This window comes from Myripristis murdjan, chromosome 1 (assembly GCF_902150065.1).
Source record: "Myripristis murdjan chromosome 1, fMyrMur1.1, whole genome shotgun sequence".
Classification (NCBI taxonomy): Eukaryota; Metazoa; Chordata; class Actinopteri; order Holocentriformes; family Holocentridae; genus Myripristis; species Myripristis murdjan.
This window is the reverse complement of record NC_043980.1, coordinates 1,619,577-1,647,539: the sequence shown is the minus strand read 5'-3', so window position 1 is coordinate 1,647,539 and position 27,963 is coordinate 1,619,577. Positions and strand designations below refer to the sequence as shown.

The 27,963-nt window shown below is 42.2% G+C and overlaps 1 protein-coding gene across 1 annotated transcript; it reads left to right on the top strand.

The window, feature by feature from the left end:
- The first annotated feature begins 1,367 nt into the window (after positions 1–1,367).
- LOC115357026 (NLR family CARD domain-containing protein 3-like) lies at positions 1,368–27,963 on the top strand. The gene is made up of 12 exons (XM_030048362.1): positions 1,368–1,374; positions 1,478–1,591; positions 1,800–1,878; positions 2,145–2,373; positions 2,767–4,564; positions 4,666–4,839; positions 4,994–5,167; positions 5,339–5,385; positions 12,649–13,013; positions 16,681–16,753; positions 17,390–17,490; positions 27,772–27,963. The coding sequence occupies exons 2-12, from the start codon at positions 1,542–1,544 to the stop codon at positions 27,961–27,963; spliced, it is 3,282 nt and encodes a 1,093-aa protein (XP_029904222.1). The 5' UTR covers positions 1,368–1,374; positions 1,478–1,541.

Sequence of the window (27,963 nt, the reverse complement as noted above, 5' to 3'; positions counted from 1 at the left end):
CTGGACTGGCCGCTCTCCCTGCAGCTCAGGACAAGTCCTTCATCCTGAGCAGCCCCTTCATGTCTCTGACAGCTTCTACGCTCTCAGCTGGGATGTGGCTCTGACGTTTCCACACTGTGACACTGAAGTCATGAGGAAGTGACTGCAGCCTCGGAGCAACAGGAGAAGCAGCGGCGTCTTCTCTCTCTGGGTTTCCTCTCCACATGAAGCTGGAAAGTCTCTTGGATTTGATGTGGATGTGATTCAGCAGGTAAAGACCCGACCAGGGATCAGTACAGATGTTTGTGTCTCACAGCTGGAAGACTGCAGAGCAGACTGGGAGCACAAGATGGCGGGAGGGTCTGTCAGCATGTCATTTATATGTTTTACTGATCTAATTAATCATTGCACTATTATTTTCAGCGCTGATGTCTAAGACTGAAGACAAACATTGTCTAAAATGTTTTACTTGACTCTTGTTTTTAATGGTAAAGTCAGTGTCAGGTAGATTGTAATCTGAACACACCTCATCGATCAAATATGTTGTAGAGCCAGTCTGACAGCTTGGAGAAGCTTGACTGGAGTTTTCTTTTTCTGCTGTTGACTCACCAAGACAGAAAAAAACATGTCAATCATTTATTTCACCTGTTTTACTTTTTTTTTTTTTTTTTTTTTTTTACACTGTTGTAACCGAACATTCAACACTGACCCTTCCAAACTTGAGCAGATTAACTTGATTTGTTTCCGAAACAAAGACACAAACAAAAAAGAATATTTGCAGAATTATTACCAAAAAACAGAAGTATTTCGTAAGACAAATAGACATGATTTTTACAAAAGCCCCGATGTGCGCCCACAGATCATTGGCACGTAGCAGGGACGCGCACAGACATGCGCTTCAGGTGTGCCAGGGCACGTGCCTGAGATGCGCACCGACATGCCCTTTAACGCTGCGAAATGAGAGCTATGTAAACGTCAGTAGTTTCCAGTCCATGTGTGAAGAGTCCCAGAGGATTCAAAGTCCTCTGTAGATGAAGCTGCTCAGTGGGTTTGATGTAAAGGGCGGCTGCTCTGAGTGTTACGTCCACTCTGTATATGTGACATGGTGCTGACAGGAAGACAGCACACATCCTGTCATGGAAAGCTTGTTGTCATCAATCAGCTGCTGTGTTTGTGTCAAGGTGTGGGCTCGGCTATGGATGTGTGTGAGGAGAGAGAGGAGGGGCTCCCTGCCTCTAAGAGACCTGGACCTGGACCTGGACCTGGACCTGGACCTGGACCTGGACCTGGACCTGGACCTGGACCTGGACCTGAGCCCAGCTGTGTGTCCATGAAGAGTGACCGGTCTATGGATAAACCTATTCAATTTAAAGATAGACATTCTTCTGAGAATACGTAAGTCATTATTATCTGAGTATGTTAGTGTTCCTAAGAAAGTAAAACAGTGTTGTTCATAGAGACACAGATCCCTTCACTGTGTTCATGATGTTTCTATCAGGATCCAGCAGGAGAGACCAGACTCCCCTGGACCCAGCTGTGTGTCCTTCAAGAGCGACCGGTCTATGGGTCGACTTATTGACTTCAAAGACACTCAGCCCTCTGCTGATGATGGGTAATTATTTAAAGATCCAGAATCGGTTCGGCCCCTCAGACTCTGTTGACTGAGTTTCCTCTTTCAAAACATCACATCCAATAATCAGAGCAGCTTCTAACATGGAGTTCATTTTGTGTTTCTGCCAGGATTCATCCTGACAGACCACAGCACCTTTAATCACGTGTGTGTGTGTGTGTGTGTGTGTGTGTGTGTGTGTCCTCCTCAGAGTCCAGCAGCAGAGCTCAGAGGTTCCCAGTGGTCAGTCTGCCCAGGAGCATCAAACACACCTGGCCTCCATATTTCTGGTGTGTAAATGCAGCGATATGACACCAGAGCGAGTGCTGTTCTACTGAACATCAGCTCTCATGGAACGCCTCTTGTCCAATCAGATTGCTCCACTGGCACTAACTGTTGTAGAATGAACAACAAGGTCCAAACTGAGCAGCAGCTCAGCTCATAATCGTCTCCATGCTGCACTTTGGACTTTCAGGCTCTTCAACCTGGATCTGATTTGGTGTTTTGGGTCCAAATTTCAAAATGGAACTTGAATTCTTTGATTTTTCTGTTGCAGCTGCTGGAGGAGAACATCAACACCTTTGTGAAGAAGGAGCTGAAAAACCTGCAGAGGTCTCTGAGTCCAGATTACCCAGAATGCTCAGAGAGGCAGAGGGAGGATGAGGAGGTGTTGGACAGTGAGGAGGAAGAGCAGAGGAGGAGCAGCAGGGAGGCTTTTCTGCAGATCACACTGCACCTCCTGAGGAGAATGAAGCAGGAGGAGCTGGCTGAGCGTCTGTGGAGCAGTAAGAGGCTTTAACTCCTTTAACAGGATGGAAAGGAGGAATGATGGGAAAACTGAATGTTTGCATTTGTAACCTCTGCTGGAAATACAGACATTTCTAAAACAAGAGCTCAGCAATCCCAGATTGGAAGGGAAATGAGCACAATCCTCATGGAGAACCTGGTTAAAGTGTTGATTTGTTCATATTTGTGTCAAATGCTGAACACAAAGTTGACATGGAAAATGTTGCCTTTCACATTTGGCTGCAGACAGTCAGGACTGGTTTTTCCACCAGCAGCTATGAGCTAAATGGATGCCATGCAGCCACAACTCAGATACATTTAGCAGCAATATTCACATTTCTCTCATTAATATGACATTCACTTACTGATGTTTTTGTTGTTTGTTCATTCAGAAACTGCGGCTGCAGCGTGCCAACGTGAACTCAGATCTAAGCTGAAGAAGAAGTGTGAGTGTGTGTTTGAGGGGATTGCTAAAGCAGGAAACCCAACACTTCTGAATCAGATCTACACAGAGCTGTACATCACAGAGGGAGGGAGTGGAGAGCTCAATGAGGAACATGAGGTCAGATGGATTGAAACAGCAGCCAGGAAACCAGCCAGACCAGAAACACCAATCACATGTGAAGACATCTTTAAACCTTTACCTGGAAGAGATGGACCAATCAGGACAGTGATGACAAAGGGAGTGGCTGGCATTGGGAAAACAGTCTTAACACAGAAGTTCACTCTGGACTGGGTTGAACACAAAGCCAACCAGCATGTCCACTTCACATTTCCATTCACTTTCAGAGAGCTGAATCTGCTGAGAGGGAAAAAGTTGAGCTTGGTGGAACTTGTTCATCACTTCTTCACTGAGACCAAAGAAGCAGGAATCAGCAGGTTTGAGCAGTTCCAGGTTGTGTTGATCTTTGACGGTCTGGATGAGTGTCGACTTCCTCTGGACTTCAACAACAACCAGATCCTGACTGATGTTACAGAGTCCACCTCAGTGGACGTTCTGCTGACAAACCTCATCAAGGGGAACCTGCTTCCCTCTGCTCGCCTCTGGATAACCACACGACCTGCAGCAGCCAATCAGATCCCTCCTGAGTGTGTTGGCATGGTGACAGAGGTGAGAGGCTTCACTGACCCACAGAAGGAGGAATACTTCAGGAAGAGATTCAGAGATGAGGAGCAGGCCAGCAGAATCATCTCCCACATCAAGACGTCACAAAGCCTCCACATCATGTGCCACATCCCAGTCTTCTGCTGGATCACTGCTACAGTTCTGGAGGACGTGTTGAAGACCAGTGAGGGAGGAGACCTGCCCAAGACCCTGACTGAGATGTACATCCACTTCCTGCTGGTTCAGTCCAAAGTGCAGAACATCAAGTATCATGGGAGAGCTGAGACATATTCACACTGGACTCCAGAGACCAGGGAGATGATCCTGTCTCTAGGAAAACTGGCTTTTGAGCAGCTGGAGAAAGGCAACCTGATCTTCTATGAAGCAGACCTGGCAGAGTGTGGCATTGATATCAGAGCAGCCTCAGTGTACTCAGGAGTGTTCACACAGATCTTTAAAGAGGAGCGTGGGCTGCACCAGGACAAGGTTTTCTGCTTCGTCCATCTGAGCGTTCAGGAGTTTCTGACTGCTGTTCATGTCTTTGTGACCTTCAGCAACTCTGGAGTCAATCTGCTGTTCCAACAATCAGCCTCCTGGTTTTCTGCACTGTTCAACAAGAAATCTGAACTAAAACTCCTCCAGAGTGCTGTGGACAAGGCCTTACAGAGTCCAAATGGACACCTGGACTTGTTCCTGCGCTTCCTCCTGGGTCTTTCACTGCCGACCAATCAGACTCTCCTACGAGGCCTGATGACACAGACAGGAAGTGGCTCACAGACCAATCAGGAAACAGTCCAGTTCATCAAGGAGAAAATCAGGGAGAATCTCTCTCCAGAGAGAAGCATCAACCTGTTCCACTGTCTGAATGAGCTGAATGACCATTCTCTAGTGGAGGACATCCAACAGTACCTGAAATCAGGACGTCTGTCCACAGTCGAACTGTCCCCTGCTCAGTGGTCAGCTCTGGGCTTCATCTTACTGTCATCTCAAGAAGATCTGGAGGTGTTTGACCTGAAGAAATACTCTGCTTCAGAGGAGGCTCTTCTGAGGCTGCTGCCAGTGGTCAAAGCCTCCAAGAAATCTGTGTAGGTTCATAGGAAACTGGACATATTAAATACATGATGCTTTCTACTTGAGAGAGAGAAAAAAATGACAGCTGTTTTCTTCATTTTTGATTCCTCCTCAGGCTGAGTGTGTGTAATCTGTCAGAGAGAAGCTGTGCAGCTCTGGCCTCAGTTCTCAGCTCCCAGTCCTCTCGTCTGAGAGAGCTGGACCTGAGTAACAACGATCTGCAGGATTCAGGAGTGAAGCGTCTCTCTGCTGGACTGGAGAGTCCACACTGCAGACTGGAGGCTCTCAGGTCAGGATTCCTCAACCTGCTCAACACATGACCAGTTCAGTCCTGATTTCCATGCAGCCTCATGTCACTGAACACATTCCTAAGCTGTGTAGGTTTTTGTGAAAACACAAAGCAGATGATGTGGTGGACTGATTGTGTTTGTGATGGTGTGCAGGCTGTCAGGCTGTCTGCTCACACAGGAAGGCTGTGCTTCTCTGGCCTCAGCTCTGAGCTCCAACCCCTCCCATCTGAGAGAGCTGGACCTGAGCTACAATCATCCAGGAGACTCAGGAGTGACGCTGCTCTCTGCTGGACTGGAGGATCCAACCTGGAGACTGGAGGCTCTCAGGTATGGAGAGACACACACAATGTCTTACAGAGGCCTGAGGAGTATTGATTCGTGTTGAATGGTGGATATGAGTGACGTGGTCTGCTAAATCCTTCATAGGGAAGGTTATTTACTGCCCATGTTTCCATCCTCAAAGAGAATCTGCTGCTCTGACTCTGTTTCTTCCTCCAGGGTGGACCATGGTGGAGAGCAGTGGTTGAAACCAGGCCTGAGGAAGTGTAAGTTACTATGTTGTTACTATACTGAAACCCAATTCAAGGATAAATTTAATTTAGCGCATGGTTTATCAATCATACACTTCAACAGTAGGAGCTTATATGCCAATTTTCAAAAGATCAAAGACTATCTACAACAGTACACCATGCCTTTTCAAATTATAGCCATTTCGGAAACTTGGTTTAATCAACAGAAAGGGACTCACCTTGAGTTGGAAGGTTACAATCTCTCCTTTGTGAACAGAGCTAATAAATTGGGTGGGGGCGTTGCGCTGTATGTAGATAGTAGACTAAAGTATACAGTGTTTGATAGTATGACTACTGCAATTGAAGACATGTGTGAGTGTATTACCATTGAAATTATTATGGATAAAACGAAGAATATCATTGTCAGCTGTGTGTATCGTACACCAAATTCCAGTATAGAAAAATTTAAAGACGTGTTTGAGGCCTTGGTTTCACACACTGAAAACAAGGTAGCTTTTCTATGCAGGGATTATAATATAGATTTCCTAAACCCTCATAATGTACCAGCAATAGAGGAATTTATTGACACAATGTACAGTAGGAGTCTGTATCCTATAATAACGAAACCTAGTAGAATAACTTCACACTCAGCAACCCTTATAGATAATATACTAACAAATAATTTGACTGATAATTTAAACAGTGGACTACTAATCACTGATATTAGTGATCATCTACCGGTTTTTGTTGTCTACGACTGCGGGCTCAGGATGCTAAACAACAGAAACGTTTCCAATAACATGGAACGAAGACTAAGAACCGATAATTCTCTAAACAAATTCAAGAATGATCTCTTGGTCCAAGACTGGAGGAATCTTTACGATAAAGTAGATGTAGACTCAGCCTACAATTCCTTCCTGCACACCTTTATTACATTATTTGACAAAAACTGCCCAATACTGCAACCGAGAAAAACATCAAAAAGACCAGATAATCCCTGGCTTACAAAGGGCTTGATAAATGCCTGCAAGAAAAAGAATAATCTATATAAAGATTTTATTAAGCATAGAACAGCGGAGAAAGAAATCAAGTACAAAAAATATAAAAATAAATTAACTGATATCCTCAGAAAATGTAAGAAAGAGTATTACAGTAAATTGTTGGAAAGTAACAAAAATAACATTAAGGGGACATGGAATATCTGCTGACAAACCTCATCAAGGGGAACCTGCTTCCCTCTGCTCGCCTCTGGATAACCACACGACCTGCAGCAGCCAATCAGATCCCTCCTGAGTGTGTTGGCATGGTGACAGAGGTGAGAGGCTTCACTGACCCACAGAAGGAGGAATACTTCAGGAAGAGATTCAGAGATGAGGAGCAGGCCAGCAGAATCATCTCCCACATCAAGACGTCACAAAGCCTCCACATCATGTGCCACATCCCAGTCTTCTGCTGGATCACTGCTACAGTTCTGGAGGACGTGTTGAAGACCAGTGAGGGAGGAGACCTGCCCAAGACCCTGACTGAGATGTACATCCACTTCCTGCTGGTTCAGTCCAAAGTGCAGAACATCAAGTATCATGGGAGAGCTGAGACATATTCACACTGGACTCCAGAGACCAGGGAGATGATCCTGTCTCTAGGAAAACTGGCTTTTGAGCAGCTGGAGAAAGGCAACCTGATCTTCTATGAAGCAGACCTGGCAGAGTGTGGCATTGATATCAGAGCAGCCTCAGTGTACTCAGGAGTGTTCACACAGATCTTTAAAGAGGAGCGTGGGCTGCACCAGGACAAGGTTTTCTGCTTCGTCCATCTGAGCGTTCAGGAGTTTCTGACTGCTGTTCATGTCTTTGTGACCTTCAGCAACTCTGGAGTCAATCTGCTGTTCCAACAATCAGCCTCCTGGTTTTCTGCACTGTTCAACAAGAAATCTGAACTAAAACTCCTCCAGAGTGCTGTGGACAAGGCCTTACAGAGTCCAAATGGACACCTGGACTTGTTCCTGCGCTTCCTCCTGGGTCTTTCACTGCCGACCAATCAGACTCTCCTACGAGGCCTGATGACACAGACAGGAAGTGGCTCACAGACCAATCAGGAAACAGTCCAGTTCATCAAGGAGAAAATCAGGGAGAATCTCTCTCCAGAGAGAAGCATCAACCTGTTCCACTGTCTGAATGAGCTGAATGACCATTCTCTAGTGGAGGACATCCAACAGTACCTGAAATCAGGACGTCTGTCCACAGTCGAACTGTCCCCTGCTCAGTGGTCAGCTCTGGGCTTCATCTTACTGTCATCTCAAGAAGATCTGGAGGTGTTTGACCTGAAGAAATACTCTGCTTCAGAGGAGGCTCTTCTGAGGCTGCTGCCAGTGGTCAAAGCCTCCAAGAAATCTGTGTAGGTTCATAGGAAACTGGACATATTAAATACATGATGCTTTCTACTTGAGAGAGAGAAAAAAATGACAGCTGTTTTCTTCATTTTTGATTCCTCCTCAGGCTGAGTGTGTGTAATCTGTCAGAGAGAAGCTGTGCAGCTCTGGCCTCAGTTCTCAGCTCCCAGTCCTCTCGTCTGAGAGAGCTGGACCTGAGTAACAACGATCTGCAGGATTCAGGAGTGAAGCGTCTCTCTGCTGGACTGGAGAGTCCACACTGCAGACTGGAGGCTCTCAGGTCAGGATTCCTCAACCTGCTCAACACATGACCAGTTCAGTCCTGATTTCCATGCAGCCTCATGTCACTGAACACATTCCTAAGCTGTGTAGGTTTTTGTGAAAACACAAAGCAGATGATGTGGTGGACTGATTGTGTTTGTGATGGTGTGCAGGCTGTCAGGCTGTCTGCTCACACAGGAAGGCTGTGCTTCTCTGGCCTCAGCTCTGAGCTCCAACCCCTCCCATCTGAGAGAGCTGGACCTGAGCTACAATCATCCAGGAGACTCAGGAGTGACGCTGCTCTCTGCTGGACTGGAGGATCCAACCTAGAGACTGGAGGCTCTCAGGTATGGAGAGACACACACAATGTCTTACAGAGGCCTGAGGAGTATTGATTCGTGTTGAATGGTGGATATGAGTGACGTGGTCTGCTAAATCCTTCATAGGGAAGGTTATTTACTGCCCATGTTTCCATCCTCAAAGAGAATCTGCTGCTCTGACTCTGTTTCTTCCTCCAGGGTGGACCATGGTGGAGAGCAGTGGTTGAAACCAGGCCTGAGGAAGTGTAAGTTACTATGTTGTTACTATACTGAAACCCAATTCAAGGATAAATTTAATTTAGCGCATGGTTTATCAATCATACACTTCAACAGTAGGAGCTTATATGCCAATTTTCAAAAGATCAAAGACTATCTACAACAGTACACCATGCCTTTTCAAATTATAGCCATTTCGGAAACTTGGTTTAATCAACAGAAAGGGACTCACCTTGAGTTGGAAGGTTACAATCTCTCCTTTGTGAACAGAGCTAATAAATTGGGTGGGGGCGTTGCGCTGTATGTAGATAGTAGACTAAAGTATACAGTGTTTGATAGTATGACTACTGCAATTGAAGACATGTGTGAGTGTATTACCATTGAAATTATTATGGATAAAACGAAGAATATCATTGTCAGCTGTGTGTATCGTACACCAAATTCCAGTATAGAAAAATTTAAAGACGTGTTTGAGGCCTTGGTTTCACACACTGAAAACAAGGTAGCTTTTCTATGCAGGGATTATAATATAGATTTCCTAAACCCTCATAATGTACCAGCAATAGAGGAATTTATTGACACAATGTACAGTAGGAGTCTGTATCCTATAATAACGAAACCTAGTAGAATAACTTCACACTCAGCAACCCTTATAGATAATATACTAACAAATAATTTGACTGATAATTTAAACAGTGGACTACTAATCACTGATATTAGTGATCATCTACCGGTTTTTGTTGTCTACGACTGCGGGCTCAGGATGCTAAACAACAGAAACGTTTCCAATAACATGGAACGAAGACTAAGAACCGATAATTCTCTAAACAAATTCAAGAATGATCTCTTGGTCCAAGACTGGAGGAATCTTTACGATAAAGTAGATGTAGACTCAGCCTACAATTCCTTCCTGCACACCTTTATTACATTATTTGACAAAAACTGCCCAATACTGCAACCGAGAAAAAACATCAAAAAGACCAGATAATCCCTGGCTTACAAAGGGCTTGATAAATGCCTGCAAGAAAAAGAATAATCTATATAAAGATTTTATTAAGCATAGAACAGCGGAGAAAGAAATCAAGTACAAAAAATATAAAAATAAATTAACTGATATCCTCAGAAAATGTAAGAAAGAGTATTACAGTAAATTGTTGGAAAGTAACAAAAATAACATTAAGGGGACATGGAATATCTTAAATTCAATAATACGAAAGAAAAAGACCAGTGCCAGCCTCCGCCAAGATTTCCTTGTTAATGGTAAAATTATTAATAATGATGATGATGTGGTGGCAGGTTTTAATGATTTTTTTGTAAATGTGGGGCCCAAACTGGCAGACAAGATAAATTCCCCACTAGGGGGAGGTGTTTCCCATCATTTTGGAGAAAGAAATCCAGCCACCATTTTTCTAAGCGAAACGGATAAAACCGAAATGATTGACATAGTCAATAATTTCAAGAATAAAACATCGATTGATTGTAACGGTATAGATATGTCTTTAATTAAACAAGTGATTGCAGCCATAGCAGACCCAATAGTACATATATGTAATCTCTCAATGAAACTCGGCACCTTTCCTACCAAAATGAAAACTGCTGAAGTTATTCCCATCTTCAAGGCAGGTGAGCAGAATCTATTCACAAACTATAGGCCAATCTCACTACTTCCTGAATTTTCTAAAATCTCAGAGAAAATATTCTCTTCTAGACTAGATAGTTTCATTGAAAAGTATGAGATATTAACTGATAGTCAATATGGCTTTCGAGCAAACCATTCAACAGCATTAGCATTAATAGACTTGGTTGAAGAACTGACAAGCTCTATTGATGATAAGAAATTTGCAATCGGTGTGTTCATTGACCTGAAAAAAGCATTCGACACAATAAACCATGATATACTGTTCCAAAAATTGGAAAGGTGTGGGATTAGAGGAGTAGGGCTCCAGTGGGTCAAAAGCTATATGGAAAATAGACAACAGTTTGTGCAGATTGGTGAGACGAGGTCTTCGCTGCTAAACATAACCTGTGGTGTGCCGCAAGGTTCAATCCTGGGGCCAAAATTATTCATATTGTACATAAATGATATTATACATGCTTCCAATGTTTTCAAATATGTAATTTTTGCTGACGACACTAATGTATTCTGTGAAGGAGGAAATCTTCAACAATTGTTAAAGGTTGTCTCTGCTGAGCTAGACAAGCTGAAAACATGGTTTGATTTGAATAAACTATCCCTCAACATTAAAAAAACTAAATTTATGGTGTTTGGCAAACGCAAGGTTCCAGCCAATTTAGTTATTGACTTAATGATTGACGGCATAAAATTAGAAAGAGTTAATGAAAACTCCTTCTTGGGTGTAGTAATAGACCACAACCTCAGCTGGAAGCCTCAAATTAAACATGTACGGTCTAAACTAGCTAAAAGTGTTGGAATTTTATACAAAGTTAGACATGTACTCAACCAGAAAACATTATACACCCTTTACTGTACTGCTGTACTTTCTTCCCTATTTGTTATATTGTGTGGAAGTGTGGGGTAACACCTACAAAAGCACCCTTAAGACAATATGCACACTGCAGAAAAAAGCAATAAGAATAATAAATAATTCTGGCTATTATGAACACACAAATGATTTATTCTTAAAATTGCAAACATTGAAATTTATGGACCTAGTGGACTTCAAAACCACACAAATTATATATTAAGCCAAGAACAAACTACTTCCAAAAAATGTTCAAAGATGGTTCAGAGAGAGAGAAACTGGATATAATTTAAGGAGGAGAGGAAATTTAATGCAACCACGAGCACGCACCACGCTTAAAAGCATGTGTATCTCTGTCAGTGGGGTGAGTTTGTGGAACGGTTTACCTGAATATATAAAAGAATGTTTACACTTCACTCAGTTCAAAAAGCACTTTAAAATCTATACTTTAGAGAAGTATAGAAATTAGGTAGCATATTATTTGTTATTTATTTGTACATTTCCTTATCTGCTATATCTCCAGAACTATGCATTTTCTTGAATTTCTGTCAAGGTATTGTTGTAGTTCAAGAGGGACTGACGATGTTACATGTTTGGGAAATATATTATGAGTTGTACACTGACCGTAAAAATGTATGACGTTACAATGGGGTAGGATATAATAAGCTTTAGCTTCCTCCTACTCCTTTTTTTGAACTTGTAGACATTTTTTTTTGTTTTTTTCCTATTTTCCAGCCCATGTCTTTGATGACTGAGCTTGTGTGATCTACATCTTCAAAAAAAAAAATAAATAAATAAATAAATAAATAAGTGTGGATTTAGTTTGATTCATCAATACAAAACCTTCAGTTGTTTAGATAGTGCAGCTGCAGTTTCTGCTCTTTGTTCTCAGTTGCTTTTTCCTGCTGAACCAAACACAAACAAAAATAATCAATTCCGTTGTTTAAATTGTTCATATGTTCATATTTCTTTTTTTCTTCTATATTCCTTTTTTATAGTGTTTATATTGCTTGTTGCTATTTATTGTCTGTTTTTACTGTAAATTATTCTTCATATTTTGCTATCCACTTTGCTGCTGTAATGCTGGAAATTTCCCCACTGTGGGACTAATAAAGGAATACCTTATCTGTTATCTTAAACAGATCTGATGCTCCACTGCAAACATCATCACAGTTTCTCCTTTAGATTTTTACACATTTCTCTCAATAGTTCAATGTGCTAGAAATCAGAAAAAACTTCATGTAATTATATGTACAGTTAATTATAATGCACTGCAATAACTTTTTTTTTCTTTTTTTACAATGAAGATTATGCATGAAGCATTTTGTGTATGTAGTTTATACCAAGTGAATATAAGTTGAAAATAACTCTAATAGGGAAATCTCCACATCTCTATGAAGCAATATATGAAGTGTAAATGTAGTTTAGTTTGTGTATAAATGGCTCTTCCAGAGGTGAAGTGAATTTCCGCAGCAGTTTGTGACGTCCATTCATTCAGATCCTGCTGTGAATGAAGAGGACGGCTGACAGTGTGTCATCATCAAAGTGTTAACAAATCAATAATCAAACTTTTAATAAATCAGCAGATAATAACCACAGCAGGTCTGTTGTGTCTTGTTCTCTCCATCAGATTCCTGTGAACTCAAACTGGACACAAACACAGCAAACAGATTCCTCGTCCTGTCTGAGGACAACAGGAAGGTGACAGCAGGGAGAGAGGAGCAGCCATATCCTGATCACCCAGAGAGGTTTGACTACTGGGAACAGATCCTGTGTGGTGATGGTCTGACTGGTCGCTGCTACTGGGAGGTCGAGTGGAAAGGAAAGGTTGATATAGCAGTGACTTACAGAGGAATCAGCAGGAGAGGAGACAGTTATGACTGTGAGCTTGGAGGGAATAAAATCTCCCGGAGTCTGTACTGCACTGATGGAAGTTTCACTGCCAGACACAACAACAGAGAGACAGTCATCCCTGCCCCCCCCTCCTCTAAGAGAGTGGCAGTGTATCTGGACTGGCCTGCTGGCTCTCTGTCCTTCTACAGCGTCTCCTCTGACACACTGATCCACCTCCACACCTTCAGCAGCACCTTCACTCAGCCTCTGTACCCAGGCTTTGGGGTTTGGTCTGGTTCCTCAGTGTCTCTGTGTCAGATCAGAGGAGTGAGAGTCACGTCTTCACACTGCTGATCAGAGACAGCTGCTGACATGACAGTTCACTGCAAAGACATTTTTATAAACTTATTGAAACTATTTATGAGCAGAAAAAAAAACCTCAGGAACAATCAGAATCAGAATCAGAAATACTTTATTGATCCCTGAGGGGAAACTGGGTCAGTTGCTGTTGCTCAACTTCTCAAGAGAAGAATTCAATTATAAGAAATATAAAAACATGTGCTTTAGCATTTGTTAAAAAAAACAAACAAAAAAAACAAAACAATTGTGCATCATGTGGAAATATGTGCATAAATCCTACAAAGATATTGCATCATGTGGTTGACATCAGCTGTGGTAACAGACTAAAACTGACTGGGAAAGACTTTTCTTGTTTTTCCACACAGGAGCGATGTGACATGGAAACTGCTGACAGTTACCTGTGAAACTGTCAAGGTAAATAACATCCCTTAACTTATGTCTGACCAAAAGAAATGAAAAACGTCTTTTTAGAAGCAGCACAGGCACAACAAAAGCACAGAACATCACAACAAAAGCCTCCCTGACGTCAGTCACAGCCTCCAGGCCTCTTATGTGGCGTCTTTGCTCGTAGCTGAAGCCAAAAAACCATCAACCATCACTGAAGAGCTGCTCCTTCCAGCTGCTGCTGTACTGGACCAGACCAAGCTGGACAAAAACACAGGGGAGAAATTAAAAAGTGCACCTTTGTCAAATGACTGTTTGCAGCAGAACAGATGAAATGGGAACAGACATTGTCGAGCAAGTTGTGGGGAACCTTGGCGACTCTTTTTCACTCCAGCTGGATCAATCCACAGATGTCAGTGGAAACGCACAACTTGTTTATTTTACCTGAATATTGTTGAAGTTTGAAATGTTTTTGGGCCTGTCTGGTCACCATTTTCACTACATTAGTTTGAATCTCTATGTTTTAGTGATGGAGAAGGAAACAAAGATCAACAGGGTGATGTACAACTGTCTGTTTAATTTATACATTAATGAATTATATGTATCACCGTGGATTTCCTTTGTTAAGCAAATATTAGATGAATGTGGTTTTTCTTATGTTTGGTCAGACCAGAGATGTGATAACATTGAATGGCTGAAGATGGCAGTTGAGCAGAGGTTAAAGGATCAGTTTGTGCAGAAATGAACAACAGAATATGTCATCTTGTGATTTATATTGTGAATTTAAAGAGGTTTCTAAGTTTGAAAAATATTTACTCTGTGAAAATAAGAAGTAATTTTCGCACTTCGAATAATAGGCTTCCTAAAATAACAGGTAGATACAAGGGTCTGGAAAGGAATGAAAGGTTTTGTAATCTGTGTAATGACGGCCACCTGGGAGATGAATATCATGTTTTGTTTGAATGTAAAAATTTAACCTTGTCTGAGAACAGAAATAAGTAGCCTACTTGCCTAAATATTTTTTAAACCGCACATCTATGTTCAAATGTATAGCTTTACTGAAGACTGATAATTTAAGAACAATATGTAAATTGGGTGCTTTCTTGAATAATGTCTTGCCACTCTTTAAAAGATTGAGTGCAGGCTTATTTTTTTTTTCTGTTTTTTCTGTTTATTTCGATCTGTGATGACTCATTCTGACTGTTCATCATTTATTTTGTAGGCTATTTTGTCTTGTTTGTACTCCATACCACAGTTGTGGCGAAGAGTTAATAAATATGACTATGACTGTGACTGAGATTTGCCATGAATTTAGAGATGAATTATTAAGATTTTAAATGTTTAAAATCATTTTCTTTTCAAATGTTTGAAAATTTAAAGTGTTAAGTAGTTACAAAGTTTAATAAACCAGACGCTGATGGCACCGGTGCCGCGGCCGGCTCGCCTGATGCTGGCCGGTGGCTTTTTTATTCAAACAAGATTTTGAAACCACCTTCATCACTGGTACCAAAATGACCCAATACTCCATATTTCTTCTGTATTTTTATGGAACTAATCAATTTGAAGTTTTGAATGGCTTTTTTAGGATTTGTTTAGTATTTTGGCTGTGACTGGACTAAAAGAAATTGCACTTGAAGACCTAAGAGTGATTCTTAATGCAATATTTCACAAATGCATGGGGTGTCCCAAAACATTTTTCCACCACTGTACAGATGCATCAAAGAATTCAGTCAAGACAGGAGTAGCCTTTATTGTTCCAGAGTTTCACATCACAGTGGGGAAAATGATCAGTGGGGAAGTGTCTGTGTATACAGGGGAAATGATAGCAATATTATTAGCAATGCAATGGGTGGAAGAAACAAGGCCATTGAGAGCAGTGATTTGTTCAGACTCAAGTTCAGCATTAACCAGTTTAAAAAACAGTCAATCACACAGCAGGCCAGATATTTTGATTGAGGTGCAACAAACACTATACAGAATACAAATGATGGGGATTACAGTGGTGTTTTTATGGGTACCGGTGCACATTGGGGTGAAAGGGAATGAGGAGGCAGATAAGGCTGCGAAAGAGGCAACAAAAAGTAGAAATATTGAATTGGAAATTAATATTAGTAAGTCAGAAATCAAGAATATAATTAAACAAAGATTGAGGAGTAGATGGCAAAAGCAATGGGAGGAAGACAGGAAATGGTGGTTTTACACAATACAAAGGGAAATGGGAGGAATGAGAACTACAAGACGGAACAAAAGAGAGGAAACAATAATATCAAGACTTGGTTTGGACATACTGCACTTAATAATACGTTAGCCAAAATAAGAAAACACAGTACAGGGGAATGTGGGAAATGTGGGCAACAAGAAACTATAGAACATGTATTGATACACTGTCAGGGATATGAAATAAACAGACAAAAATGGATTAAACAGCTTAAAGACAATAAAATACCATTTGACATCAGGACAATATTACAACAACAGTCAGGGAATAAGAGTTATGAGTTTGAGTTTTTGAGAAGCAGTGATTTAATAGGAAAGATATAACGTCTGGTTATTTATTTATTTTATTTTATGGGGAGGTAGTCATACGATCCACACCCCAAAATGTTTGCCAACCGCCAATAAAACTCAAGTAGAAGAAGAAGAAGAAGAAGGCATCGCGGTTTTGCTAAGCCACAGGTGTGCCGAGTTGCTGCAGGAGCCATGTTATACGGTCTGTCGAGAGTGAGTGTGCCCGACGTCATTAATAGCGAATTGAACAGAAAAGCTGGTGAGTGTTTGCATAGCCGTCACTATTAGCTTTGCAGTTAGCGCGGCCAGCATGTAGCGGCTAGCATGACCATAGCGGCTAGCACAGCCATAGTGGCTAGCCTAGTTGTTATCAGTACCATAGTGGCTAGCGCGGCTAGCTTATATGAACTGCACTGATTGAGAGTTACTTTATTTTTTCCATAATTATTATTAACTTTATTTATTATTTATGTTATACACTTTAGTGTAAATGTATTCTGTGTTGTATGCTTATTAAGATGAGTATGTGATGAAATGTGTACACAATAATGAATCAAGGGTCCTTTCCTATACACAGACCAGGTTGATGGCGAGCTACCAGGACTGTATTGACCCACAGCCAAGCCTCTACCTCACCCCTGCCGGTCCTGGTAGGAGGCTCCTTGCAGCCAGAACTTTTTTTTCCCCTTTTGGAAGAACTCTTTTCTTTTGGAAGAACTCAGTTCAACAACACAAACTCCAACAAATGACTTTCATGGACTCAGATTTATACACTTACATGGACTGTTGCCATAACTGGCTGTAAGGTTTGAGTTTGGCATAATTCCATATTGTTTTCCTTGTGCTTGGAAATGAAATGTAAAAAAAAAAAAGAACAGTGGAATTTAATTTAGTTTATAAACTGTGAATCTTATTTGGAAATCTTATTGTAGCTGAAGGACGCTAAATAGCCATTTTGCAAGTGTAACAGTTTCTGTTGCATATTATTTTTTTGTTCTATTTTCATCAATACATGGTACCATTCCTTTACCAATTTGCAATATTGTGTGATTCAAGACTGTTCATTTCCTCCCTGAGCCGAACCCTCTTCTGGTCACTAGTCCAACTGTTTTAACACTGCAGAGGGTAGCAACAGTAAGAGAGCTTATAATGAGGAACATAAATCTACATGGGCATCGCAGTAGTAAGGCTTAAAAGGCCCGACTATACATTTTAATGAATAGACATCCACCTGCACTGACCACAAATGTCATGGATTGAAGTTTATGTGTTTTTCTTGAATTCAGTTCAAAGCCTGACCTACTTTGAGTGTGTCCAATTAGCCCTCTTCTTATCTAGAAAAGTGACCGCAAAGTATCGGCCAGCATCCAAGATCGACAAGCCCAAGGTAAATCTGGCCCAATTAGTAGCTTTTATCTCACCGGCTAGCCAAATGCTGACTCCGCTATTCCTGGGATCATACAGGATCCCTTTGTATGAACAAAACTGCTGACAAAGGAAAATAGTAAGGGTGGACACCCACGAACTGGGAGGACATATAAACAGTTGTATGAACTAAGAACGCCAGTCTTCCTCAGGGATCGACTCACTGTTTGTTTCATTTGAAATCTCGAATGAAAATAAACCTGCCTGCTTAACATTATGGCTTGTTCTTAGTCTTAATTTTTGAAGCCTCCAAGACTTATTTTATTGGTGTACCAAGTCTAAGAAGTTTTCTGCAGTCAATCTGGCCTGATCTGGACTGAAGTTTCCACATCATTTGGCGAGCCACCCAGGAGGTGATGGGACCTGTGACCTTGGAGGACGACCTGCATGTGTGTCTGAGAGTGTGTCTGAGTGCAGGAAGCCCGCCCAGGTTAAATGTATTTCTCCCTCCTCCAAAAGAACCTAGAAATAAAATTAAATGTGTCAAAAAAAGTAACAAAATAAGGCAGAGTTAAGAGCACACATGTGTGTTGCATGTATTTGTTGTATGTTGTATGTATATGTTGTATGCTTAACCATGGTGCAGCAAGAATGAAAGGGCTTGTGTTACAGCTGGTTACGTATGATGGTTATCTGTGTGTCTAATTTATGGATGTAGTCTTATTTGGTTATCAATAGGAGAGAGAGAGTGAAAAAGAGTTCTGGTATGTATATGATAGTATAGAAGAGAACTAAGAGTAGCCTTGAGATGAGTTATGAAAGTTGTATGTGGAGTGATTGTGTATGTGGGGACACAAGTGATTTATAGACAGCTGTTTTATCTAGCGTGTACGGCTAGAGTAAGATTTTTGAGAATTGTGGTGTTGAATCAGATTAGTGGTAAGGACTGTAGGTAGATAAGAATAAATAACTGCTTTACCGAGCAGCGGTAGGGCTTATAGGAATTTTTTTTTCCTTTTAAAAGTAGATTTAGTTATCCCGTCTAGAAAAAGAGGGACAAGAGAAAGACTCTTTTCTGTTATTCCTGCTTAGGGAGAGTAGGCCTAGCAGTAAAAAGTTTTTGCAGACTCTATATGAAGTAGGGGGCTAGCAAAGTTTGCTCACTGCCGACTCTGTATGAAACAGGGGGCGAGCAGCATAAATCCTCACCGATCCTGTAAGGGGCAGGGTAGGTGTGTGTGTGTGTGTGTGTGTGTGTGTCTGTGTGTGTAGGAAGCCTTGAAGGGCAGAGAGATTCCGCTTGTGAGAAAAGCGAGGTATATTCCGTCCGGATGAGAGAAAACGAGTATATTGATGAAGATATAAAGACAGATAAGAGCAACTAGTGTAGGGAAAACAGTGTAGCGATTATAAGCAAAATAAGTGTAGGGAAAACAGTGTAGGGATTATAAGCAAATAAGTGTAGGCAAAATAGGGTGGGAACTGTAAGGGTAGGGACGATAGTGTAGGGAAAAATATAAGCAAACAGGGTAGGGACTATAGTGGTAGGAACTGTAAGATTAATAAATAAGGGATATAGTGTGTCCCATAAGTATGAAGATAATAACAATATATACATACATAATAGCCAGCTGGTCATAAACTTTGTATACATTTGTACAGTGCTTGTAAAATAAAGCTTTGAAAGTAGTTAAAAGTAGCATAAATCATTTTTTGGTAAAGTGTAATAAGAAGTGAATTGGGAAAGTAAATGTAAGTACAATAGATAGACTGTTCATGTATTTATTTGTTTGAGCATTTATTGTGTAAAGATAAAAAGTTAGTTTAAATAAAGTGGAAATAGACTGTTTATATATTTGTTTGTCCAAACATTTATAGTGAATACAGCAGGGTGTCTGACTGGCTCATCTGTTGTGGAGAGTGAGTGGCCGAGGGAGGCAAGGTCAGTGACAAGGAGGAATTTAGCTTGGAGCACATTAGCGATAAGGGAGAAATAGATACAGGGTGTAAGAACTCATTTCTGGCTGGTAAGGATTTATAGAGACGCAATAGGAGCTGAACAGTGGTGGAATCCTCAGTTAATTAATTTAAAACTGTGGCAAATAACTAAGTTTCTTAATTTCACCCAAATAGAAGTTGATTTTCCCTTTGTGCCATGGAAAAATCATGCGTGGGCTGTTGACAGTGCGAACAGGTATTCTACAACGTTTGTGTGCACATTTCACAGAGACTGCAACACTTCTATTGAACACATTCTTAAGTATCTCTGAAGGCTACCAAATTAACGGCATAAATAACTGGTTTGAAGCAATCCACATTTGTGCACTACTGTTATCCCCAGGAAGGTAAAGTGAGAGACAGGAGGATTTGGCTGGTTGACAAAATTACTGGCGAGAAATGATCAGAGAGATTAGTATAACGCTCATCAAGGTAATAAATATAAAACTATGAATTACTGCTAAAGCAATATTAGGGCTAGTACGCCCCAAAATAAATAAATAAAATAAATACTTACATGAATGAATAAATAAATAAATAAATAAACTGATGCAGAGCCAGAAACTTTAAGACAGCAATCCAATAGTGCATTACAAGGGTTTATGGGGACTAGTCAAGGAAAGGAACAAATGGTAGCTTAACCCTCCTCCACCATATCCCCCGGACAAGAATCCATTCACAACCGGACAATTCTTGTTAGGAGAGGCAAAGCCAGAAGATTCAACCCAGAAAACGACCGGTGAGCTACAGGAAAATTTCACATTAACCATGTAAGCGCAAACTAAAATGACGTCTGGACCAGAAGAAACAGGAACAAAGAAAAAGGGAACGGACCATGATAAGATGAAGCCAGCCTATGAGGTGGAGACGGAGTCCGATAACCAGTCCCGAAGACAGCCAATCAAGTGACACTACCAGTGATGCAGATTTTGAGCCTTCCTACAAGAAAGACAGACAAGTCTACAAAGCCAATGAAAGAGCTGACAATATGTCAGCTGAGAAAGATAAGAGAGACTATATGAACCAAGAGAAAAGAAAGGCACAAAGATCGAAAAGAGGGGGAAGAGTAAACAGCGGAAGAACTATGGGACAATAATACAGGAAAAAGGAAAGATCAACTCATGATCAAAAGAAGCAGAGGAGCAGTTGAAGGACTTTTGTATCACAACCTTGGAAGGAAACAAGGTTGCTGCAAGGAGGAGCTGTGACCTCACACACCATTTTGCTGAGAGACCCCTCAGCAAAATGAACGACATGAGGCAATAATGCAGGCCATAGCCATGCAAATAAATAAGAAAACTGTAGTTGACTCAATAGACACACCTGTCAATCTGTTGGGGCGGGACACGTTGTGTCTCCTTGATGCAACCATCATTTGCACCCCTCATGGCCTATGTGTTCACATTCCTGACAATCAAGTTACAGCAGTTAAACTCATGATGATACAGAAAAAAGAAGAGAAAATAACAGCCAGTGATTTGCTGGTTTTGCCTCACAGGCCCAGCATCAGCTCTTTATCAGCAGTGGAGGAGATGGGAAGCTTGGATCAGATCCAAGATGGGAGAATCAAAAACAATGTTTTTTTACAATCAAAAACATTGAAACTCACTGATCTGGTTCATTTCCATACAGCACAAATCATGTACAGAGCAATAAACAACCTACTCTTAGCAAATATTCAAAAACTGTTTTTTCATAGAGAAGGGGGATATAATTTGAGGGGGGATCTAAATTTAAAACATCTTTACGCTCGAACAACTTTAAAAACATTTTGTATTTCGATATGTGGAGTAAAACTGTGGAACAGATTGACGGGGGAGCTAAAGCAATGTCCAAGCATGAGTAAGTTCAAACAGTGGTACAAACACATGGTATTCAAAAGGTATAGGGAAGAGGAAGGGTGTGACAAACACTAGGGTTCTCACATATTGTTTATTTACTTGTTATTTATTTTTATTTATTTATTTATTTTGTGTTTTGTTTTTTGTTTTGTTTTTTGAGTTATTTGTGATTGTGAGTATGTGATCAAAAAAAAAAAAAAAACAGGATACACAGGATGTAAACTGATGAATTACTAAGTGGAGAGGGGTAGGATTCTCATAAGCATTGTGCTTCTTCCTACTCCTTTTCGAACATGTTAAGTTAATATTGTTTTCAGCTGTTCTTTTGCTGTTTTGCTGTTTTTTTCTTTTTGACTACTTGCACATGTTCAAAATAAAGCCTTCATTTTTGGGGCAGCCACAATGATGCTGCTGAATCCTGAACATGCATCTCTCTTAATAAGGCATCTCTTAAACAGGCATCTCTGGAAATAAGGACGAGCTGAAGGCTGTGCAGAGGGAGTTGAGAAGGAAGATCAGAGAGGGGAAGAACACCTACAGGAGGAAGATGGAGGATCATCTGCAGCAGAGAGATGTCTGTGGAGTCTGGAAAGGCCTGAAAACCATCTCTGGCCACAAGAAACCCCAAGGATCTCAACAGCTACAGGCCGGTGGCGCTAACATCCCACCTGATGAAGACCCTGGAGCGGCTGGTCCTTGTTCATCTCCGCCCCCTGGTGGGACCATCACTGGATCCACTTCAGTTTGCCTACCAGCCTGGCATTGGGGTGGATGACGCTGTGATCCTCCTCCAACACTCTCTCAGCTCTCTCTCACCTGGAGAAACCTGGGAGCACTGTGAGAATCATGTTTTTTGACTTCTCCAGTGCTTTTAATACCATACAGCCTGTACTTCTGAGAGACAAGCTGGAGCACACCGGGGTGGACCATCACCTCACACACTGGATTCTGGACTATCTCACCAACCGTCCACAGTATGTGAGGACCCGGGACTGTGTGTCCGACACGGTTGTCTGCAGCACGGGGGCCCCGCAGGGAACGGTCCTGGCTCCGTTCCTCTTCACCCTCTATACTGCAGACTTCTCATACAACACACCCACCTGTCACCTGCAGAAGTTCTCTGATGACTCTGCAATTGTCGGCCTCATCACAGAGGGGGACGACAGAGAGTACAGAGAACTGACGCAGGACTTTGTGGACTGGTGCCAGCGGAACTGCCTCCAGATCAACGCAGGGAAAACCAAAGAACTGGTGGTGGATTTCCGCAGACGAGCACTCTGCCCCCCGACACCGGTGAACATCAAGGGAACAGATATTGAGATAGTGACATCTTACAAGTACCTGGGAGTTCACCTGAACAATAAACTGGACTGGACACACAACACAACGGCACTTTATAAGAAAGGCCAGAGCAGACTCTATCTGCTCAGGAGACTGAGGTCTTTTGGAGTGCAGGGGGCACTCCTGAAGACCTTTTATGACACCTTGGTGGCATCAGCCATCTTTTATGGAGTGGTCTGCTGGGGGAGCAGCATCTCGACGGCTGACAGGAAGAGACTTGACAAACTGATCAGGAAGGCCAGCTCTGTCCTGGGATGCCCCCTCGACTCAGTGGAGGTGGTAGGTGAGAGGAGGATGATGGCTAAGCTGTCATCCATGATTGTGAATGACTCCCACCCCCTGCAGGACACTTTAACTACACTGGAGAGCTCCTTCAGCGACAGACTGCTTCACCCAAAGTGTGTGAAGGAACGCTATCGCAGGTCCTTCCTTCCTGCAGCCGTCAGACTCTATAACAACCAGTGCTCCCAGTAGACCACACACTCTCCAGGACTGCACTGACTGCACTAGAATGCACACTCTCAGCACCTTAACTAACCCCCCCCAGCCCCACCCCCCACCCACGTACACACATACACACACACACACTGCACTACTGCACACACATAAAGACGGGAGGGAAGGGGTGATCCCATAAGGCAGGATCAAGTGTGACAGTTCCTGAGACCCAGGTCCGGGAGTCAGGTTCTGCCACTTGGTCTCATGGGTTCACACTAACCCTGAACCTCCGGAGTGTGTTGTCCCCCAGGTTTTGTTTTTTTTTCTTCTGTGGTTTAAATTGTTCACATAGTATTTTTCTACATTCCTTGTTTACAGTGTTTACATTGCTCTTTGGTTCTGTTATCTGTATATACTGTTTATTGTGTAAATTGTGCTTCGTATCTTGCTATCCACTTTGCTGCTGTGATGCGTGAAATTTCCCCATCGTGGGACTAATAAAGGAATATCTTATCTTATCTTATCTTATCTTATCTTATCTTATCTTAAATCAGATGCCCTCACATGTGCAATCCAGACACAAAACATGTGGGTTTTATCAAATCAGGCATACAATTGTCATACACCTAAGATCAAGCATACAGTTACCCAATAAAAGACAATATCCACTTGCACAAAAGGCCATACACTCTGTCAGACCCATCATTCCAGGCCTAATGGATGCTGGGGTCTTGATAAAAAAAACAGTAGTCCCTGCAACACACCAATTTTGTCCAATACCAAGTACATGGATGAGCTGTTAATTTGCAGTCCTACAAAGGACAAATGTGAGAGAGATTCTGTGGTAGTGTTAACAGTTTTGGCAAAGGGGGGTCACCAAGTCAGCAAAGACAAACTCCAATTTTGTCAACCACAGGTAGAATATCTAGGAAGATTGTTACATGGAAACAAGAAACTGATTGCACCATCGCAGGTAAAAGCTGTAACAACAGCTCCAAAACCTAACACAGTTAGTCAAATGTTGACCTTTTTGGGGATGGCAGGGTACAGCAGACCATGGATTTGTGACTATGCACTAAAAACTGCTCCATTGCGAGCTTTGATTAAAGTTGCAGGACAAATGAATGGAGCAGCCAAATTGAGTTGGACAGAAGACGCAGAAGTTGCCTTTGAAGCTCTCAAAAGCGACATGCAGTCAGCCCCAGCATTGGGGAACCCAAATTATGGTAAGCCTTTTCATCTTTATGTGGCAGAAAAATCAGGATATGCTACCGCAGTCCTGATGCAAGACACACCCACAGGTAAGCAAGCTTTGGCTTACTACAGCACTAAATTGGATAACATTGAAGCAGGGCTGCCACCCTGCTATCAGGGACTGGCAGCGGCTGCATTTGCCTTTCAAAGAGCCTCATCCTTGACAATGGGGCATCCAGTCACTCTCTACACATCTCACCAATTACATGCATTGCTCACAAGTCCACGTTTTGTTTTGACCCAGGCACAGCACACAGGTTATGAAGTTATCCTAGCAGCACCTGAGTTGACTATCAACAGGTGCAATTCAATCAATCCAGCCACAAAGATGATGTTGCCTGATGATGGCACTCCTCATGATTGTGTAAGAGCTACAGATGAATTTCTAAAAGCACGTGGCGACCTGTACAGTGAACCAATAACTGCAGATTTGACTTTGTTTGTAGATGGTTCTTGTTTCAGAGATGCCACAGGTATTCATGCAGGATATGGCATTGTGCAGCTGGACCCTGACGGTTCATTCACCACTGTTCAGACATTCTGTGTGACCCAGCCCTGTTCAGCCCAGGTAGCAGAGTTGAAGGCGTTAACAGCAGCATGTCAGTTGGCAACTGAATGTTTACACTGACTCAGACTATGCATTTGGTGTGTGCCATTTCTTTGGTAACATATGGAAACAGAGAGGGTTCCGCAGGTCAGATGGCACTCAAATCAAGCATGGTGAAATCATCTCTAATCTGCTGAGAGCTCTTCAGTTGCCCTCAGCAGTGGCTGTCCTGAGGTGTCGTGCTCATCAAAAAGACACCTCTCTCATCACACAAGGTAACAATCTGGCAGATGAAGCAGCTAAAAATGCAGCAATGCGACAGCCCCATAAGGCTGATGATGCGGATACAAAGACGGCACTGCAACAGTCCGCCATGTGGCCTATCTTAGTTGAAGCTGATTTGGCTCCCTTAATGTCCATGACATCATTAATTCAAGCCCAGGCCAGGGCCTCACCAGAAGAACGATTAGTCTGGCTCAAAAGAGGTGTAATCAAAAACACTCTAGATGGCCCACAGCAGGGTCTTTGGCGGGGTAGCCAAGGACATTTTATTCTACCCGTTGCATTGTTGCGCTTTGCAATTCAGAATGCAATGGGCGAGACCATTGTGCAAGGGGGGAGGTTATAAGGTGTTTGCAAACAGTGTGGTGGTCACCTTTTTTGGCAACCACTGTTATGAATACTGGGTGTAGGGATATTTGCTGGGACCTCTCTACCCTGGACAGCAACTCCTATCAGAGAGCAGACTGGACACAGAGATTTTCTTTCTTCTTTTATATAGAAAGCTTCGGGCATTACAGGATAATGCAGCTCTACCGGGTGTAAGTGGTTAATCTGTGAGCAGGACAAAGAAAATATAAAGTATACAATTATTCCACATGAATGAAATAACAATCTTAGCGACATCAATCATACTAACATGTGCAGTACAAACAGCAGGGTAATAAACTGGCTGTATAAAGTTAGCACTCAACATGGTACAACCTTAGAAATAAACTAAAGTAACATAACACAGTGTAATTAGCTGGCAAGGTTAGCTAAATAGCATATAAACCAAATAGCCTACAACGGCAGTGCAGAGCAAACCCGAAAAGTGCGCATATGACGCGATATCGCATGTAGCGTCATAAAACCGCACACCACGTTAACACACATATAAATTGAATTACATTACAAGCGGCAACTTACTCTTCACGAACGCACTCATAGAAAATAAACCGGAGATTGACATGGATGCGACTTCTCCCGCCGTCTCCTCAATGTAAACAATCTTAGGACCCAAAACAGTGCTGCCCACAGTAGGTGCCTGACTGAAAAAATGGAAAGGACCTGTGCTGTCCTAAAAGGTGCCTGAACAAATGTACTAAACATATATACTTAAACCACTCAAAAATAGGGAATTTGTAACAGCCACGGTAGATAGAGTGTTGCATGAGTGTGATGCGTGTGCTGAGTACAACACCAGGAAAACCTTTTCAGCTCCCATTGTGCACATTCCTCCACCAGATGGACCATTCAGACATCTAATGATTGACTACATAGACATGACTTGAAGAAATGGAAAATTGAGGTATGTCTTGGTGGTTGTTTGCCGGTTCAGTAGGTGGGTAGAAGCATCCCCTACAAGCAGCCCAGATGTTAGTTCAGTAGCTAAATTTCTGTGCAGGGAAGTTTTCCCAAGATTTGGCATCCCAGACACCCTCAGTTCTGATAATGGACCACATTTTGTTGCAGCAACATTCCAAGCGACGCTGAAAATGCTTAGAATCAAGCAGAAGTTTGGTTGTGTGTATCATCTACAGTCACAAGGACAGGTTGAAAGAGCTAACAAAACCTTGAAAGAAAAGCTAGCCAAAATAATAGCAGATATAATGGTAGGAAGTAAGTTGAACTGGGTGCAAGCTTGGCCATAGGCTCTGATGTCTATGAGAATTAATACTAACAGGCTAACGCATCTAACACCGCATGAAATGCTCACGGGTCAGCCCATGCCTATGCTTTATCTCAGAGGTCTCTACGAGGGGCCAGCGCTTGAGCAATTGGAAGGCAAGCTGCAAGGCTACCTCCAACATCTGACCAATATCTATAAAGAAATATTTTCACAGGTGAAAGCAGTCAAGCCAGGCGACCTTGAGTACATCTGTGCCTTCAAGAGAAAAAAAATCTGGAGCCCAGGTGGGAAAGGCCATACAAGGTTGCGTTAGACTAAAAGAGACTCAGGTTAGTTATCGTCAGGGTGTAAGACCCGGCTAACACATAAAATTATCATGCATTGCTTACATTGCGGTTCATTAGACCATGATGCTAATTATCTATTTTGTCCAGCATTACTAAGAAACTGTTATGAATGATGAATGATTTTTTAACTGGCATCTCAAAATGGGGCCTAATTTCTGGCCTGCAAAGAAAATGCAGCCCAAACGTAATGAATGTTGGAGACAGACATGCTCACTGCTGTTACACCCACTGATCAAAGTAGCATGGACCAGATGCAAATATAGGCCTACGTCATCATTTTCTATAGGGACCTGGATGACAATTTTAGTAGATAATCTATCTATCTGCACGCATATCATAACTAAATGCCCTTGTACTGAAATACCAATTCTATTCAAACCTCAATCATCTTATCCTTACCAGTGTTGGGATGAAAAAGGAAAACCGTTTATGGTAGATGATAAATATAACAAGTACTGGGATTCAGATGGGGCAGGGGGATTCCCTAGAACTAAGAGAGCGTTTGACAAATGACTCAGGTGGATTAGGAAGATGGATCAGGTGTTAAGGTTTTGTCAAGAGCTGCATGAGGAGCAGTATGAAGACGACTCCTCCAGTCTGAAGGAGCAGTAAGCTGTTTAACTAAGATTGTGCTTTGTCGTGTCAGAAGACATGGCTGATGAACATCAGAGCTCTTGGAACCGTGGGTGGCCCCAACACCACCATGTGTGCCAGTTTCACAGGATCTGCGTACAGGAGATCCACAGCAGTCAGGTCTGCCACGCCATCTGCTCACCCCACACCCTGTTTCACCGGATCCTCATCCACCAGCCACTCCGGGACCAAGGCTGGGCCTTAA